The 17,499-nt window shown below is 27.0% G+C and overlaps 4 protein-coding genes across 6 annotated transcripts in view; 2 read left to right on the top strand and 2 right to left on the bottom strand.

The window, feature by feature from the left end:
* The window catches only part of LOC112687251 (E3 SUMO-protein ligase KIAA1586-like), a 10,839-nt gene extending 6,639 nt beyond the window's left edge, over positions 1–4,200 (bottom strand). The window contains exon 1 of the mRNA XM_025559856.1: positions 4,110–4,200. Coding sequence (XP_025415641.1) covers positions 4,110–4,200 — 91 coding nt within the window. The remainder of the gene's footprint in view (positions 1–4,109) is intronic.
* A 321-nt stretch (positions 4,201–4,521) lies between these two features.
* Positions 4,522–7,647, top strand: LOC112687243 (pachytene checkpoint protein 2 homolog). Of its 2 annotated transcripts, XR_003148952.1 has the most exons (10): positions 4,522–4,668; positions 5,181–5,370; positions 5,432–5,626; positions 5,696–5,923; positions 5,992–6,185; positions 6,289–6,442; positions 6,519–6,631; positions 6,695–6,880; positions 7,116–7,274; positions 7,363–7,645. XR_003148952.1 is itself a non-coding variant. In XM_025559843.1 (9 exons), exons 1-8 carry the CDS (start codon positions 4,625–4,627, stop codon positions 6,861–6,863), a joined length of 1,287 nt encoding a protein of 428 aa, XP_025415628.1. In that variant the 5' UTR covers positions 4,522–4,624; the 3' UTR covers positions 6,864–6,880; positions 7,116–7,647. The 2 variants fall into 2 exon arrangements, 1 of the variants encoding a protein (XP_025415628.1); XM_025559843.1 differs by having other exon boundaries at positions 7,116–7,647.
* A 924-nt stretch (positions 7,648–8,571) lies between these two features.
* LOC112687245 lies at positions 8,572–9,612 on the bottom strand. Its single transcript, XM_025559844.1, has one exon. The coding sequence runs from the start codon at positions 9,381–9,383 to the stop codon at positions 8,634–8,636; it is 750 nt and encodes a 249-aa protein (XP_025415629.1). The 5' UTR covers positions 9,384–9,612; the 3' UTR covers positions 8,572–8,633.
* Positions 9,613–10,097: 485 nt separating this feature from the next.
* LOC112687240 lies at positions 10,098–14,142 on the top strand. Of its 2 annotated transcripts, XM_025559840.1 has the most exons (6): positions 10,098–10,287; positions 11,433–11,588; positions 11,903–12,050; positions 12,506–13,565; positions 13,684–13,840; positions 13,961–14,142. In XM_025559840.1, the coding sequence occupies exons 1-6, from the start codon at positions 10,274–10,276 to the stop codon at positions 14,127–14,129; spliced, it is 1,704 nt and encodes a 567-aa protein (XP_025415625.1). In that variant the 5' UTR covers positions 10,098–10,273; the 3' UTR covers positions 14,130–14,142. The 2 variants fall into 2 exon arrangements, with proteins under 2 accessions (XP_025415625.1, XP_025415626.1); XM_025559841.1 differs by lacking the exon at positions 13,961–14,142 and having other exon boundaries at positions 12,506–13,593; positions 13,684–13,772.
* Positions 14,143–17,499: the final 3,357 nt, after the last annotated feature.

The following is a 17,499-nucleotide window of genomic DNA, read 5'->3' on the forward strand; positions in this document are numbered from 1 at the left end:
CTGAAGTCTTATAGATGACTAGTTTTTTTTACTTACCAATTTTTTACACGGAGTTCGACGAAGTGTTTTTGTTGGGTATTATTTATATAAATTTATTTTATCATGGTAATCGGTTTCGTTACGCGATCTTTTGCCTTGAATTATCAGTGCACTTGCGTTGAGCGCTTCCAGTCTCAACGCGCATTGTTTGCGGTGTGCACCAACGTGTTTTACGTATTACGTTCACGTAGTAACAATGAACAGTAATAGCGACACACGAAACGATGTGAAACGTTTGTAATATTATCGCCAAAACTATAACATAACATTACAATAGTACGTAATCTCGGATGTTGACAGTTGTAAACGAACGGCGTTTGATCGAACCGTTCGATCTCTATAAACGTCATAATACTCATTACGACGATATGGGACAGTGGGACCCAGGTTTGAAGTATTTTGGGACGGATGTTGATAAGATGGCCAAGCAAAAGACAAGAGGTGAACCGTTACGACCTATGCAAAAAACAAAGTTCGAATACGTGGGCCACGGGTTCCCACAGCAATCCGTTTAACGCAGTGGTTCTCAACCGGTGTGGCGCGGCACACAACTGTGTCGCGAGATCGACTAGGCATGCCGTGAAAAATGTCTGATATTTGAAAATACCGATTGATGAAACTATGACAGCTAAATATCAATTAATTTTGCAGATAAGACGATACATATATAGGTAAACTGTACGGTTCTAACCCAATTGGATATCTTATATATTATCGATAATATTATTATTTATATGTGGCGGCTCGTGTGCTTTGAAAGTGAGAGGGCAATATAAAATTGCTTATTTATGTATTGAACACATATATTATTAATAATAGTTATTTAATTAAATCCATTTAATACATATAAATTATTATATATTATATTTTAAATTATCAAAACTTTTTTTTGGAAAAATAAAAATACAAACTGAAAATTACAAAATTAAAAAAAAAAAAATATTTATAAGACTTTATACTTAAAATCTAAACGTCTATCTTTTGTTTCGCTAAACATATCAATCACTTTTTTATTAAAATTAGCGTCATTTGAAATCATTTTATTTTCAATATTCATCATTGTTAGAGCGTTTAACCTTTCTTCTCCCATTGTGCTTCGTAAACATGTTTTTATACGTTTCAGCGTTGAAAAACATCTTTCTGCTTCGGAAGATGTCATAGGAATTGTAATTAATTTTTTTAATAGAGTAAGAATTTCTCGAAAAGTTTCATTCATATCATAGCGTTGGAATTACACTATTTAAAGTTCGGAAGTCATCTCAAAAATACATAACTTCTAGTTCAGTCTTCAACCTTTTGGTACCAAAAAACGTCTAGCATTCAATCGTGCATTGAAAATATTGTAATGGAAATGTTTTAGAATATTCTAAATATTTTTCAGCTTTAAATAAGTTAGCGGCGGTTAAGTGTTTAGTAAATTCTAAACGATCTTTAGCTTTGACAATTATTGTATCGCAGACCTCAAGTACAGCATTTTTTCGCGATATATTCATGGTTTCATGTGATTCCAAACGTGATTTTTTTATATTTATATTAGGCATATTTGAAGCACTTTCAATAATATCAGTTACATTATTTCTTATTTTAGATATTTCGTTTTTAAATTTTTCGACTGAACTATTTATTTATACCGGATCAGTATTAACGGCTTGAACATTGTTATATAAACAGTCTACATGTGGCATTATTCTATGAAAAATAGATAACCAGAATACAAATATTGAATCACCTAATAAAAGTTTTATTGACCCAGCTTGATTAATATTCAAAGTTTGTTTGGAAGATTTTATTATTTTGTCCATGCACTCCGTTATTTCATCTCTATTCTTATAAACAATGTTAACCGTACGTATATTGAAATTCTATTGAGTTTGTACTGCCCGTGGTAATCTAACGCCAACTAATTTATCCAATACGGCTACTCTTTGCGGTGAATTTGAAAAAAATATTGGTATTTCTGATAAATTTGAAAAAAATATCCGAACTTCTTTATTTTGAGATACTGATTGTGTCATAATTAAGTTTAACTGGTGTGCATAGCAATGAATGTAATACGCATATGGATATAGTTCCTTAACCCTAACATTAACTCCACTCTTTTATCCACTCATGACTGCCGCGCCATCATATGATTGTGCTATTAGTTTATTCGGAGTATTTTTTAAATTAGGATTTATTTCAAATAATATTGTTGATGTTAATGATTCTGCATTGTGTCTATCAGGATTTAAAAACCCCTAAAAATGTTCTACTGGTTGACCTTTAAGTTCATAGCGAAATACAATAACTAACTGAAACATATTAGAAATGTCAGTAGTCTCATCAACGATTATAGAAACAAATTGAACAGTTTCTATTTCTAATAAAATTGGTTTTCTTGTTACAAGTAGTATACAATCTAACAAATCATTCTGTATTGTTTTAGATGTCCCTTTAAACACTTTTGAATTTTCAAAATGACTACGCAAACTTACATCTAAGTCTTTACATAACTCAATAACACCGAGAAAAACACCTTTATTATTAGAGTTAATTTTTTCATTGTGACCTCTTAATGGTAAATTATGTTGTCCACAAAATTTTATACAGTTCAGAATTTTTTCTAATATATAACGATTTTTTATCTATTTCTTCATTATGACGTTGAATCCTAATTTTATAGCCTGAGTCAATTTTATCGAAAATATTGATAGTGCCGAGTACTGTAAGATTAGCTTCATTTTGTAAGTGTTTAAAAGAATTCTCGTGTTTTTTAATTTTTTCAGATAAATGATCCAAATGTGTTACACCTGTTTTAGTCCAAGAAATGTCAATATACCAAAACATAAACAAGGAAAACAATAAACAGCTAGTTTTATATCACAACCACATAACCACTTGTGTTTTGCATAATAATCCGTATTAAAATGCCGAATATATTCATTTTTACCTTTTTTCGTTTTATTGATCAATCTCTTCAATACAGGTCTTACAAGCTGTTTTATTTCAATTTTTTGTTCATAAGTATATGACATAAAAGGTTTTGAAATTAAATTAATTGCTCCATTTTTAATTGGGTGAATCCATAATGTAAAAAAAATAATTCTAATGTATATGACCGCACTAAGTAAATGATAAACACACGCAAGTTCGGAATCCCGTGTATATCGGGGGATTAAAATCATCGCCCCGGCGGCAGCGTTATTGCTATGTCACCCCTTCTTAGTTTTTGTATTCCAATCATGCTTATGAAGAGCGACTTTTAATATTATATTATAATTTATACTGGGTATCAAAAATGTATGTTAATTAACAATTCATTTAACCAGTGCTCGACTTGGCAAAATTAAAGAAAGGGGACTTTATTTACTTTAAAAAAATAACGTCCCCAAAACTAGCTAAGCGTTATGATTATAGCGTAATAATAGTAAGGGGACGCTAAAATTTCTGAAAATTAGTTAGGGTACTCCGTTCCCCTGCGTCCCCCCACAAGTCGAGCACTGCATTTAACACAAATTATTAGATCAGTAATGTACCGATTTGTATCTTCGCTTGGGAGGAATAAAATATATCTATGTTATTATTTAGTTTATTACTGGAGACTAATGCGATATTGTTAAATGATAAATAGAATTAAGTTTTGATGTAAAAATGGTTAGCTAATTCTAGCCTTTCTAGAATTAATTGAAGAAACAGATATATAAATTAGGCTAGAGAAGAAATTATCTCTGATTGATACATTTAAAATTTGAAAAATTAAATGCTTGTACATACGTCTAAAACTTAAGGTGTTGATATTTATCAAACACCTAAAAGATTCATAGTTGAGGTAAATGTACAACTATTGGTGAGTTTTGAATTATTTGTTTCGAATGCAATCAATTTTATTATTCTATCACAATCGATACAGATTCTATAAAATGTACATTTCCTTTCCTCAAATACTGACATTAAAATGTACATTTTTTTAAAAATTAATTCGCATTAAAAAAATAAATAAAAATATTTTCAACTATACAAAAAAGTTTTTCGGAATAGTTACTGCACCCATTCATCTCAACTGCTCTTCTAATTCACTGCAATGGAGCTACCCACTTCCCAGTGCTGTTTTTTGAGCACAGCTTTTTCCTTGATGGTTATGACTCCACCTGCTAATTGAGCAACCACTCTCCAGTTCACCATGTTATTCAGCATTAGGGTAAACGATCACCCCATCTGGGTCGAAAGGCCCAATTACTTGGATGAGGCGATCCTATAAAGTCGGATACTTTTATCTGTGTGAATTACAATGAAATAGTAAATTTCAACTTGCCGCAATTAAAATAATTTAAACATAATTCAATGATATGTTTATATTTACATTCTCCTTGGATAATTTTCCGTTATACATCTTATCAAATATTAATTTTTAAATCTTGTTCTTAATTCCTATAATCACTCAAATCCCAATATTAAAACAATACAATTTCACCAATATGTAATAGCGTATTAACAAATTATTTAATAATTTAATTAAGTTTATCAAAAGCTACATTTTCTTGTTTTGTTTTTCAATTTCTAATTTTTATTGAAAGTTAGATTTAGATTGTTTTTTTCCTTATAGACTATGAAGAATACTTTGCACGTGGAAGTTCTTCTAAAAACTGAAAAGTATGTATATATATATATTTTATTATTTTCTTAAACTGTGTATCACACGTGTATTTAAAATTAATACTTAATTTAAGCTTCTGCATCATTGTTAAAAATATGAGGCTGATATTAATATAATACATGATCAATTTAGTGAAATATAGAATATTTGAAAAAATTATATGAACATTTAAATTCTCGGATTTAAGACAGTGGCAATGTTATTAATTCATATTTTTTTTATACTTAACTAAAGCTTATAAATTGATTTAAACATTATTTGAAGTACTTATTTTTAATGAAATTTGTTATTAAGTATTTTATGGCTTTAATATTATATTATGCAAGGTGAATATAATTTATTTAATATTAAGTTACTAATTTTTGTAATTATGTCAATATTTGAATGAATATTTTCAAGTTTGATTTTCTGTACTCTGTACAGTACACTACTTTATACTTAACCTATTAGGTTTTTACTTTTATAGCCTACCAAGTATACTGATAAATCTATAATATGTTATACATAGAGCTGTTGATATTTCTGAGTTGGAAGAATCCATTAATCTTGAACTAAAAAAAATAAAACCAATTATCCCAGAATCTACACATACTACTTTCATTACTGATGGATTAGCAGATTGTATAAAATCCATACAAATTTGTGAAGTTGAAAATTTACAAGAAGATGATAATCATGAACGAATGATAAATTATGAGGTATAATTATTGTTCTTGAATGTATAATTTGAAATTTATTATAATAGAAATTCGTTTTTAGCTACCAGAAGGTAAATCATTAGACCTAGATGCATATACAGTTCAAATTTACTTTTACAAACTAGATGATAGTGGTTTAGTAGATGATGATACTACTGATGAATCCACATGTAAAATGAGACGATGTATATTACCTAATGTTGATTTTTGTGGTATTTGGGATTCATTGGTTTATCAAGAGCCAGTCAAAGAAATTGTAAATATATTTTGCATACAATTTATTAAATTATTTTTCTTAAATATACTATTTTACTTTGTATTTTAGCTTTTAAATTATGCACAGACTGGAATGAATTTCGCACGTCATAATGTCAATACTAATATTATTAGTTACAATAGATTAATTTTATTACATGGTCTACCAGGTACTGGAAAGACATCAATTTGTAAGGCACTTGCACAAAAGTTATCAATTCGATTAAGCAAGCAATACAGTTTCTTTGAATTTATTGAAATAAATAGTCATAATTTGTTGTCCAAATATTTTTCTGAAGTAAGAATTCAAATTATGATCTACAAATAAATATTTAAAAATGAATAGTTAAATTATTGTTATTACAGAGCGGTTCATTAGTTATGTCTATGTTTCAACAAATAAAAAATGTGTTGGAATATGGTGATTCATTGGTATTTATATTAATTGATGAAGTAGAGAGTTTAACAAGAGCTCGAGATGCTGTATTATCTGGCACTGAGCCATCAGATTCTATAAGAGTTGTAAATGCTGTACTTACACAATTGGATAATTTGAGAAAGTATAAACATAAATTTTATTCCAGTTTAATAATGTTTAAAAATCCTAATTAAATTATTGATGTAATATGTATGTATTGTAATCTTTATTGGTATCATATGAAGGTATCCAAATGTCATATTTTTGACAACATCTAATGTAACAGAAGCCATAGATTCTGCATTCACTGACAGAGCTGACATAAAGATGCTCATCAATCCTCCACAAGAAATGGCCATATATACTATACTTAAAGCAGCTATTGAAGAACTTATTAAAGTAAATAATAAATAGAATATTCTATATACCTGTATTGTACTTCAATAAATAATAGTTGTTATTTTTTTATTTTTAGGTAGGATTGATTATTAATGTGGAAAAAAATGATAAATTTGATCGTCTTCCAAATAGTAATGCTGAAGAAATTGAAGACAAAAGTACAACTCAAAAATTATATGAAATTTCTAAGTAAAAGTTGAAATATATTTTTTAAATAAGTAAATATTGTTAACATGATGTTTAATTTTACAGAGAAAGTGTTGGTTTAAGTGGACGAGTTTTAAAAAAAATAACTTTTATAGCTCATTCTATATTTATCAGGAAACCACAGTGTGATGGGGTTCATCAATTTTTGTGTGCATTACAAAAAGCAATAAAGTATCAAAAAACACAAGATGCTGGCATTAATAAAGTAAAATAATCATGATTTAACATGAGGTATATACACAATCAACATTCATGTTTAATTATTATTAAAAAAGTTGATAATAGTTTTTTTATACAATTGTAAAATACAAATTTATTGTATGATTATTATTATATATTCTATTTATGATTGATAATAAGATTTTTTTTTTTTTAATAAAAAAAAAAAATACAATAAAAACATATTTCTATCTTAAGACTAAAATTGTATATATCATTGTTGTTAACATTTTCTTGATCAAATTAGTGTACAGTGGACTCTCAATAATCCAACAGATATCAGACCAGAGGACTGTCAAATTAATGGAATTTCACATTAAAACGCATCTTTACTTATTGAAAAACCTTAATTTGATTAAAGCTTATAAATAATACATATGTACATATGTAATAATATATGACATACGTGAGTTAATCTTTTGTTGGTAAATTTTAAAAAACATACATACATTTATTTATTTTTTTTTGTTTTTGTTTTAAATTATGTTTTTAAGATAAAACGTTAGATAAAATGCTGCCAGATTACTGGACATACCGGATTATTACCGAGTTTACGGTATTTGTAATTTCTAGTCAGTCAAATGGATTGTGTTAAATGCATGGGTATATCACTCAAGTTTTCACTACAATCGTATTTTTTTAATGATAGATTATAAGAAAAAAAGTTAATAATTAGCTTAGAAATTAGCAGTATATTAATATAATTTTTATTCATTTTTTGGTAATGTTTCAGCATTAATTCTACTCTAAAATAATTTTTTTCACTGAAAAATTAAACTTTTAAATTTTATTGTTTGAAAATTTTTTAGAAGGCAAAGTAATTTTATCTATAATCATAAATTTATGTTTGTCAGTTAATAACTATTTTCATAAACATTTATAATTATGAAAATTATTCAAAATATTCTTTATATTTCTAGTAAATTAATTGCTCTTTAGTCTATAACCTTGGGTTGGTCAACATAATAGTTTATATAACATATAAACTAACATATTACCTATTATACGGCTTACAACTATGGGAAGCAGCCAAAAAGTCAAATACCATCAAAATTCAAGCATTCCAAAATATTTCACTCCACAAATTATCCATTTTTTGTCTCGAATCATACTCTTCATATCAAAACAATAAATGAAGAAGCAAAAACCTTCTACAATAGATTTCATCTCAAAGCTCACTGCACAATATGACAATTTATGGATTTCCAAATTGATCTCAGTAGTACCATCATCAAGACCTTCTACCTCTACAGACGATTTAATTTCTTGTGAAAAAACATTGGACCTATATCCCCCAACTGCTAAAGATACTTGTCATATTTCCTGCGTCAATTGGATTTTCTGAACGCATTTTTTTCAACCCTGCAAAGGTTAAAAACATATTTGAGAAACTCAACTTCAGAGAATCATCTTGGTTTAGCATTAAATAGTCATGGAAATATTTTTATAACTGATGATATGGTCTAAGACAAGTTTACTAATAGTGGACGAGCAAAACGTTTAAAACTTATTATTTGGTATAGTTAATAAATTGTATAGATTGTAATACATTTAAATCGTTAAATTTTATTTTTGTTTTACTATATGACTATGTTTGTAGATTTTGAACCGGTGTTAAGGTTTTTAAAACTTATAATATGTATAGCAATAACTTTTGAATCCTATAATATAAACAGAGTTTAAATATAATAAAGAAATACAACTAAAATAGTACACATTTTTATTTATAAAATGTATTTAAACAAAAATGATATCTGTTAAAAATTTAATCATCCATAGTCTTCACTAAACCAAGCATTCGTTCATAATCTATTGGTCTTCTAAATCTTTCTTTTAAAATTATTGATTTGTATCCAGCAATTCTATAATAATCTTTATGCCAAGGAATAATAAAATTTTTGCTATTAGGCAATTTAATAGCCTTTTCAAATGAACAATTTACATTTTTCCATGGTAAAACTGGATTTATGTATACACTGATGTACTGTTCTCTGACATTATGTCTATAAATTCTCAACACATATTTAGAAATAAAACTGTATGAAGCCATTTTCATTAAGAATATTGAAGGTACCATGAATGCAAGTTCTAATCCTGAATTAGGAATAAACATTAAATCTAAATAAGTTCTCAAATCAATTCTCTCTGTTGTAAACATTGTATACATATAGGTAAAAATGAAAACCGATGGTACAAATACCATTGCAAATACTACTATTCCACTCAACCAACGAACATATACTTCACCCGTGCCCTGGTAAATAAGCACATATTCTGTAGGTGAAACACCATCTTTTGCAGCTTTTTTGTTGTACATATCGTAAATAGGTTTTAAACCCATCTTCTTCATAAAACATCGATTGGACACAACTTGCACGGGTAACTTATTAGAAGACAGCAACGTGTGATGTTTGTTGTGAATAACTGAAGCTCGGTCGCACATTGTATGCGACCTTTTTACTGAATTAATTATTGAAGAATTTATTTTAACTCGTAAACAATTTAAAATATTCATTTTGCTGTTTGAAAGACGCACTCAATATAGTTCTGATATGCAACGTGGGTAAAAAGAAAATTGTATATCAGGTTGAAAACAGAATAGTATTAATATTGAAAATACTTATTTTACAGTAAAATATTGTAATTCTACATAGGAATTGACCGTCTTACCGATAGTTGGCATTTGGTCAAATAACGTGTGTAGCCGAGAACTAGTGTAGAGTCACAGAATAGGTTAAATCAGCGGTTCCCAAACTGTGAACCGCGGTGCCCTAGGGGCACCACGCGCACTTTCTAAGGGCTCCGTGGTCTACGGTTCATAACAAATAGTTTAAAATGTTTAGATTTTTTTTCCCTTATTGTTTTCGTAAAAACTTTATTGCAAATAATAAAATACTTTCTATTGCATATTCGGATATTCTCATTTAAACCTTATAATATTTTTATGTAATAATTATAATAATGATAACAATAATTTTTATTTATTTAATTGTTAAGTTTAAAAATTCATTAATTTATAATTAATTAAGTTAAATTTTAATAAAATTAATAAAATTAGTTACAATGAGTATTTTTTTTTATCCTGTGTTTCATGTTGTTCACAGGTAGGGCATCGTGGTTAAATTGAGTAAAAAAAAAGTTTGAGAACCCCTGGATTAAATTAATCTATTTTATGGTAGAGTTAAGAATTCGATTTCATGTGATAACATTATCAATCACTATCACGATTTATGCCAATCCCGTTTTGTCCATTTCAAATGTTCGTGCATCGACGGCCTTTTAATAAGTAATTTAAAATAATTACGTTATTACGTTCTTCGACGAGTCTTCTGGTGTTAATTCGGTTTCAATATAATATAAAAAATTCATATACAAAGGATACAAGGGTTATACTCCTGCCCCACGATGAACATTGATGAGTGAGTTTGAACCTTGGGCATATAAATTTAATTTTCTGATTTGGACGTCAAATATTTCCTCACAACCGGACAATTCTGAAATACACGTTAACGTCATAAACAAGTGTTTCTGTTAAGAATTAGAATATACGTGCAATCTTTTGAAATTAATTTTTTCATGGTGTAATGTTTTTAATACCTACCTATCCCAATAATCTAATTTTAAATTACTTATTTATTTAAAAAACGGCAGATTCGATAATCCTACAGATATCAGACTAGAGGACTGTCGGATTAACAAAAATGGTGGATTAAAGGATTTCATTTATTAAAAAACCTTTATTTATTTTATTAAAATATAAATCGTACATACTAATTTATTATATATTGTGAATTAATGTTTTGTTAAGTAGATTTAATAAAATTGTCAATTTATTGTTGTTTTTTTATTTCAAATGATAATAATTCAAATGACTTAAGTACCTGAAACATTGTTTTCATCTACTCTTTTTTTTTTGCCTGTGTAATGGATCTTAGTAAGGAATGTATTGCAGCAGAGTGAGTTATTTTTTGAAAAGCTACTGTTTCTCCTCCTTTATCATCATCATTCCCACCATTATATTTTTATTTGGCAATAAATTCCTTGAAAAAATAGACCAAATTACTGAAAACCACATTACTGGACATCGTGGCTATATATATATATATATTATATATTATATATTATCTATAGCTGAACTGGACCTACCAGAGTATCAAATCGCTGAATTACCGAGTATCTATTGTTTATTTTACTTTTAAATTTAAATTTTTGTAAAAGATTAAGAAATTAAATTTTTTTTTTGTATTATACAATTTATCTCAATTAATAATTTACCTATATTTTAAAATTTCTCTCATTGCTATTAAGTCACTTTATGAATATTCATACACTAAACCCATATAAATAATTGTGATTGTACTCTATTAGAATGTGATTATTTTTAGATGTAATTATTTTAAATTTTTAGAATTTGTCATAGGACTTAAATTTTCTGACAATATTAAAATTTACACAAAATTATACTAAGAAAATATTTTTGTCACATCAGATTTATTCAAAATGTACATATGTATTATAAAATAATAGTGTTCAAGTATTTATTAATATTTTATTATTCTTGTAGTTTATTTTTGGATCCGCAATACAAGCTTTTAAAAAAGTTGAATTTATCGAATTATCAAGAAACTGGTGAAAATTGCCAGAAGTGTCATGTAGATGAAGTTGATAAATTATTATCTCTCAAAAGGATTTTATTAAAACAACTACGTTATGAAAGATGGTAAATTTTGTAATATTTACACTTGTATTTAAAAACAGTTCACATTATTCTATTATATTTTATTATTATATGTAAATTATTTTATTGAATGAGTACTTATATCAAATATTTTACTTGGTTAGGAAGTGAATTCAGTAAAATTATGTTACAACAATTTTGTATTTATTATTTTAGTTATCAATCAAAGTATATCAATTTAAATAATACTTCTAAAATGTTGTTTTTAGCATTTATATTATTAATTAATTTTAACTATGTCAAACTTTCATGTAGTAATATTTTAAACATTATTATTAAGTTTTATTTTTTCATAGTGTTTCCCTATCTGAAGCTGAATGGGATGAAGATTTAAAGCTGGCAAAAGTCACCAAAATTGCAAAAAATCTTACAAAAAATTATTCACATTCTTATAAAGGGTCAATATATTTATACCCAGAAGAATGTTTATGTTTACTGGAAATGGTAATTATTTAAGTCTAATTAAAAATATCAAAAACATACTTAGATTTTTTAAGGGTATTATTTTTTTAAAGTTAACTACTTGTTTTGTAAATAGTCTTATATTAAATAATAAATAATGTTACTTTCATTTATTTGTTCATATTTTTAAAACATGTTGTCACTTGTATACATGTATATTTTATTAAATTAAAAATATAAAATTTCCATTTTTTTAAAATATAATAACAAACTTTCTTTTACATTTCAAAATTTGTTCTACTAATTTTTTTAGTTTATGATTATTACCTATATGGATATACATTTATTAAATTACTTTTAATTTATTGTTTTATTGATACTTTTTCATAGCTATTTTTCAATAAATTCAATCAAGTGTGTATGAAAAAAAAAAAATCTCCTTGAAATTAGTTAAGGATAATCATGTATTATGTATTTAAATAGATGATTTTTTGCAGAAATGTTTAATACTAAGATGGAATGAAAGAAAATTATCAATTAAAAATGCATATGCTTTATTGCTGCAGGCAGGAAGTGGTTGTACTTTTGAACAATTCAGAACCTATGGTTATTTGGTGAAGTTAGGATTTCGTGTATTTAAATATAATAATGAACTAAAAAACAATAATTACCATAAAAATGATTTAACCAAAGTACCTGAAATTCCATATAAAAAAAAAAAAGATCATGTAAAAAAAATTAGAAAATTTGACAGTCTAATATGTACTCCTAATAATAGAGAATCTTTTCCAAAACTTAAATCTACCGGTTGGGTGGTAATATCAAGACCAGAATCATGTTATTTGCCTCATAATATACTACCGAATTACGATACTTATTCTTTCAATATAGCTGTGAGTTCCAACTCTATTAAAATTATTAAAGTTGTTCCTTATTATGAAAATATGAATTTAAAAAAAAAAAAAAAATTCCCAAAAGAAAGTATGATATATGATTCATTTTTACTGACTGGAAACCATCCAATATATGAAAAAAATATTCTTAAAACAGTCAAGTTTGATGATACTATGTATATACCACAAATTAAGAAATTGAAACTAAATAGTTTACCAATTACTATTAATATGTCGTCATCCAGTTTGAGCGAAGAAAGAAATTTGCATCCATCAAAATATGAAGAAAAAATGAAAATCGAAGAAAATAGTTTAACAATAATAAATAATACAGCAACAGTTGCATTGACTAGTAACAATAACTTTTACCCATCAAATATTGATGAAAAAATGGAAATTGATAAAAATTATTTTCCTGATTGTATTAATATGATAGCTTCTACACTGAACAATGAAAATAACTTGTGTAATATTACCCTTAAAGAAAGTCATTCAGTGAATATAAACCAAAAAGATTTAAAAGATGAAGTTACTGAAGCAAATTCAACCTTTAATCTTAATTTCAGTAGTACAGTAAAAAGTATTTCAAGTAATAAATTAGAACCTACATCGTCCGATACTATTCTTGAAGATGAAACGATTAATAAGCTGTTAAACCTACCAAGTACCTAATATTAATTAAATAATCTATGGTTAGGTTTTACTTAATTGTATTTACCTTATTAATTAAAATATATTTGTCACCTAGGTATAAATATTAAACAAATTGTTTTTCCATTTAGGTCATATTAAACAGAAACTATATGCGATTAAACCATCTCATGATCTTAATAAACCAATTGAAAAAATTGAAAATGTGATTTATGATGTTTATTATCCTGATAATGATGTTCCAAAAAAATCAAGACCTGCACCAGACTATAGAGTTATTGTTATTGAGTATGAAAATTCAAATTATATCATATTAATTATACATATAACATATATAATATAAACATGTACATATTCTATGTCATATTTTTGTTACTAATTTTTTTTTTTTTCTATAATTTTTTTTAGAAATGATGACACCTTTCCAAATATATACAATGTCAATACTTTTAGTCCTAATGATAATGTATCTACATTATGGGCTATTGTTAATTCAAGCTCTGTATCTTTTTATAATGTTAATAATATAATATTGCCAAAATCTACAGATTGGGAAATAAAAACCAATGATGATTAATTTTTATTCAAGTTCTTCCATTTTTAATTAATTTATAATGTTTATCAATTGTTGTAAATTATTTAACTACAAATGTATATATATCTAAAAGTTAAGGGCTAAAAATTGATGTTATGTTATTAATTTTAATAATATTTATTCATTGTTTTTTGTTGAAAATTGAGATAATACAGAAAAATTATTTTAATAATATTTGCTTTTAGTTATTTATTTTTACTACTAAGGTTTTTGTAATTTCTTTCAAATTTTTGAAAGTGGATTGTTTTGAGTTGATGGTAAAACCTAGTAATGCTGTGAGGAAACCAATAATGCCGGCAGAAAAATTAGCAGGAACATCTAGGTTGGTACATAATTCCTTAATTTTTTTGGTTATAAATAGGTATTTATAGATTTGTAATTTAGTTATATTGATTTTTAAATAGAAGATACCTTGCTACTGGTGAGTCTTTAAGATCGCTAGCATTCGCATTTCGAGTAAGCCATTGTTACTTGAGTATTATAATAAAAAGTACGCTGGCGTGGTTAAGAACTAAATTGGTGCCAATTTTTTTAAAAGACACCAACACCATTGACTTTAAACAAAAAGGCAGAAGAATTTACTTATAAATGGAATTTTCCTAATTGTAACTCAGCTATTGACGGAAAACATATTCGTATCCGATGTCCGGGTAACTGAGAGATTTTTTTCCATAATTCTTCTGGCGATGGTGGATGCCAACTAAAAATTTGTTGCTTTTGATATCGGATCCTTTGAAAAAGAAGGAGACAGTGGAATATTTTTAAAATCAAACATTGGGCAACAAGTTTTAAATGGCTCATTCAGATTTCCATAGCCTAGTAAACTTCCTGGATCAGATAAAACAGTACCTTATGTAAAAGTAGGTGATGAAGCTTTTCGTCTACACAAACATATTCAAGGCCGACGTCAAACAATTTTGTTGGAGGGGGGGGGGGGGGTTGAGATCAAGTATTACCGACTGAAATTTAATTTATGCTGACTCATAATTTCTAAAAAAAAACTACGTGAAGTATAAAAATTCCTGGTTTTGCTGTGTTAAGGTGAAGTAAAATAGTTAAAACAAAAACAAAATATAGAACTAAAACATTTTAAACCATTTTATGCATAGTTAAAATATTTGTTACTTGTATTTCATACAGATGTAAAGATACAAGGCTGTCAAAAATATTTTAAGATCTAAAAAATAAGTTGTGTACAATTATAAATCAATCAGTGTTTGTCAATAACTCAAAAAATTAAGTAAATAATAAGGATTTTTTTTAATTTATCGGACGGCTGATGGCAATACATCATATTTAACAAAAAATATTACCAGTTTACCTGAAGTATAAAATATAAATATTGTATTTCACATTTATTTATTATGTGTCATAAACAAATTTAATAATTAATATTTTGTACAAAAAACGTTTATTACACTGCCATGTTACACGTGTAATTACTTATTAATGAATTAACTTATTATAAATTGAAAATGTAAAAGCTAATAAAATAAAAAAAACATTCATAACAATTAAATAGTCATAAATAATTAAATAAAATATAAATAATCATACATATTATTAACTCATAAAAATAAATAAATATTTACTTATTTAAAATACCTACTTCCAACAAAATGTATACAATTATACGGCGTTCTTTTAAAGTTGCACAATTTTTTATCATTGCACTCATGTTTATATTGTCGAGTATATCTTTAGAAATGTTGAGTATAAGTAAGTTGTTCAAACGCTATCAGTCATGGTTGTTCTTAAATGATTTTTTATCAACTTAAGAACACTAAATACCCTTTCATTAGACGCAGCAGAAACTGATGATGTGAATGCAAGTCTACATAAATAATTAGATGTTGGTATAACATCTTTTAGTTTATAACTTATATATATATAATTTCATTTAGTGTTTTACGAGCATCTGTTTTTTGTCTCAATATATTAACTTCACACAAACTTCAATCAAAATCGCTTACTTTTGACATATCAGCATAGGCGTCACTAAGGGATATCGAGGGGTATCTATGCTACCCCAAACATTTTTTTGGTGTAGCAAGAGTATCTTTTTGCTACACCAAAAAAAGTCATAGATTTTAAAAATATATTCGATGTTTATTATTCATGTATGTACATAGACTATATTATTGTGATTGTATCCAAAATAATTATATTTTGTGGTAAGTCCAATACGGACGATAAGGCAGTGTATACACTAAACGTCATTCCGAGATTTACGTAGAAGAGGTTAGCTAGTTATCATATTAAACCTATAAAAAATTATTTTTTCACTTTTAAAAAATAAATTTTGCTACCCTAAAATGTGGAATCTAGTGACGCCCATGCATATCAGAACTAGGAGGAAATAACGTAAAAGCGTTTTTTATATCTTCAGTTATATATTATAGTATTATAATACGGGTTCATACTCCTTAGCCGACAATATCAATCGGCAGTATTTAGATTTCTAAATCGTTAAATTCTCAACTGCCGACTGCCGGGACCCATTACTATATTAAATATTTTTATTTTTATTTTTTCAAAAAGTATAATTTCCAACGGACAACGGTTCCCTGAAACTGCCGACTAATAATTACAAAAAATTCAACAGGGGGGGGGGTGACGACCCACCATACCACCATTGCCACCGGCCTTGAACATATTATGAAGCCCTACACTAGAAAATAGAGATTTTTTTAAGCCAAATAGTTCAAGTTAAATCCGATCTTTTATAATTGTATTCACGCATGTATCTTGCACACAATAACAGGCGTAACGATGAGCTACAGTTGTTGGTTTTTGGTAGAAAATGCAACACAGTCATCTTTCATAGTAATAACGTAACAATAAACAACGTCCTCGTCGGTCATTATTTATTTGCATTCGAATGTAACGCGAATTTTCAAGAGGTTTCAGAGTTTTCCGTATCATCCTCGCTCGACGACCGTCCGTCCTTACGCTCGATGACCTCGAACATAATCTAAAAATTTGCAAATTAAAATCATATCCATATTAAATGATCACTACATAGACTACGTAAAATATCATCCATCACGATAAGCGATGTGTGAACGCTACTGTTTGCCCACACGTTAGTCCGAAATATGCGAGCTCAGTCTCCCCAAAGATATATATATATATATATATATATATATATATATATATTTTATTATAAATTGATTTTTATTTGAATTCAAATTCGATTCTTCCCTCTTTTTCAGTAAATTTGTTTATAACATCTTCATAAAATTTATTTCTGTTTGCTCTTAATTTGAAAACCAATTCTTTTTCTATTGATATTACATTTAAGCTGTTCATTCTTTCTTGTGTTTGAGTTGAGCGACAATATGTATGGATT

Source organism: Sipha flava, unplaced genomic scaffold (genome assembly GCF_003268045.1).
Source record: "Sipha flava isolate LNK unplaced genomic scaffold, YSA_version1 338_pilon_pilon, whole genome shotgun sequence".
Lineage (NCBI taxonomy): Eukaryota > Metazoa > Arthropoda > Insecta > Hemiptera > Aphididae > Sipha > Sipha flava.

What these genes read in the sequence shown, in the direction of transcription:
- LOC112687243 (XM_025559843.1), top strand. Translation starts at nt 4,625, where the DNA reads ATGAAGAATACTTTGCACGTGGAAGTTCTTCTAAAAACTGAAAA. An exon ending in AACGAATGATAAATTATGAG is followed by an intron (nt 5,371 to 5,431) that starts GTATAATTATTG and finishes ATTCGTTTTTAG; the next exon opens with CTACCAGAAGGTAAATCATT. An exon ending in CAATTGGATAATTTGAGAAA is followed by an intron (nt 6,186 to 6,288) that starts GTATAAACATAA and finishes TATCATATGAAG; the next exon opens with GTATCCAAATGTCATATTTT.
- LOC112687245 (XM_025559844.1), bottom strand. Translation starts at nt 9,383, where the DNA reads ATGAATATTTTAAATTGTTTACGAGTTAAAATAAATTCTTCAATAATT.
- LOC112687240 (XM_025559840.1), top strand. An exon ending in CAACTACGTTATGAAAGATG is followed by an intron (nt 11,589 to 11,902) that starts GTAAATTTTGTA and finishes ATTTTTTCATAG; the next exon opens with TGTTTCCCTATCTGAAGCTG. An exon ending in TATAGAGTTATTGTTATTGA is followed by an intron (nt 13,841 to 13,960) that starts GTATGAAAATTC and finishes AATTTTTTTTAG; the next exon opens with AAATGATGACACCTTTCCAA.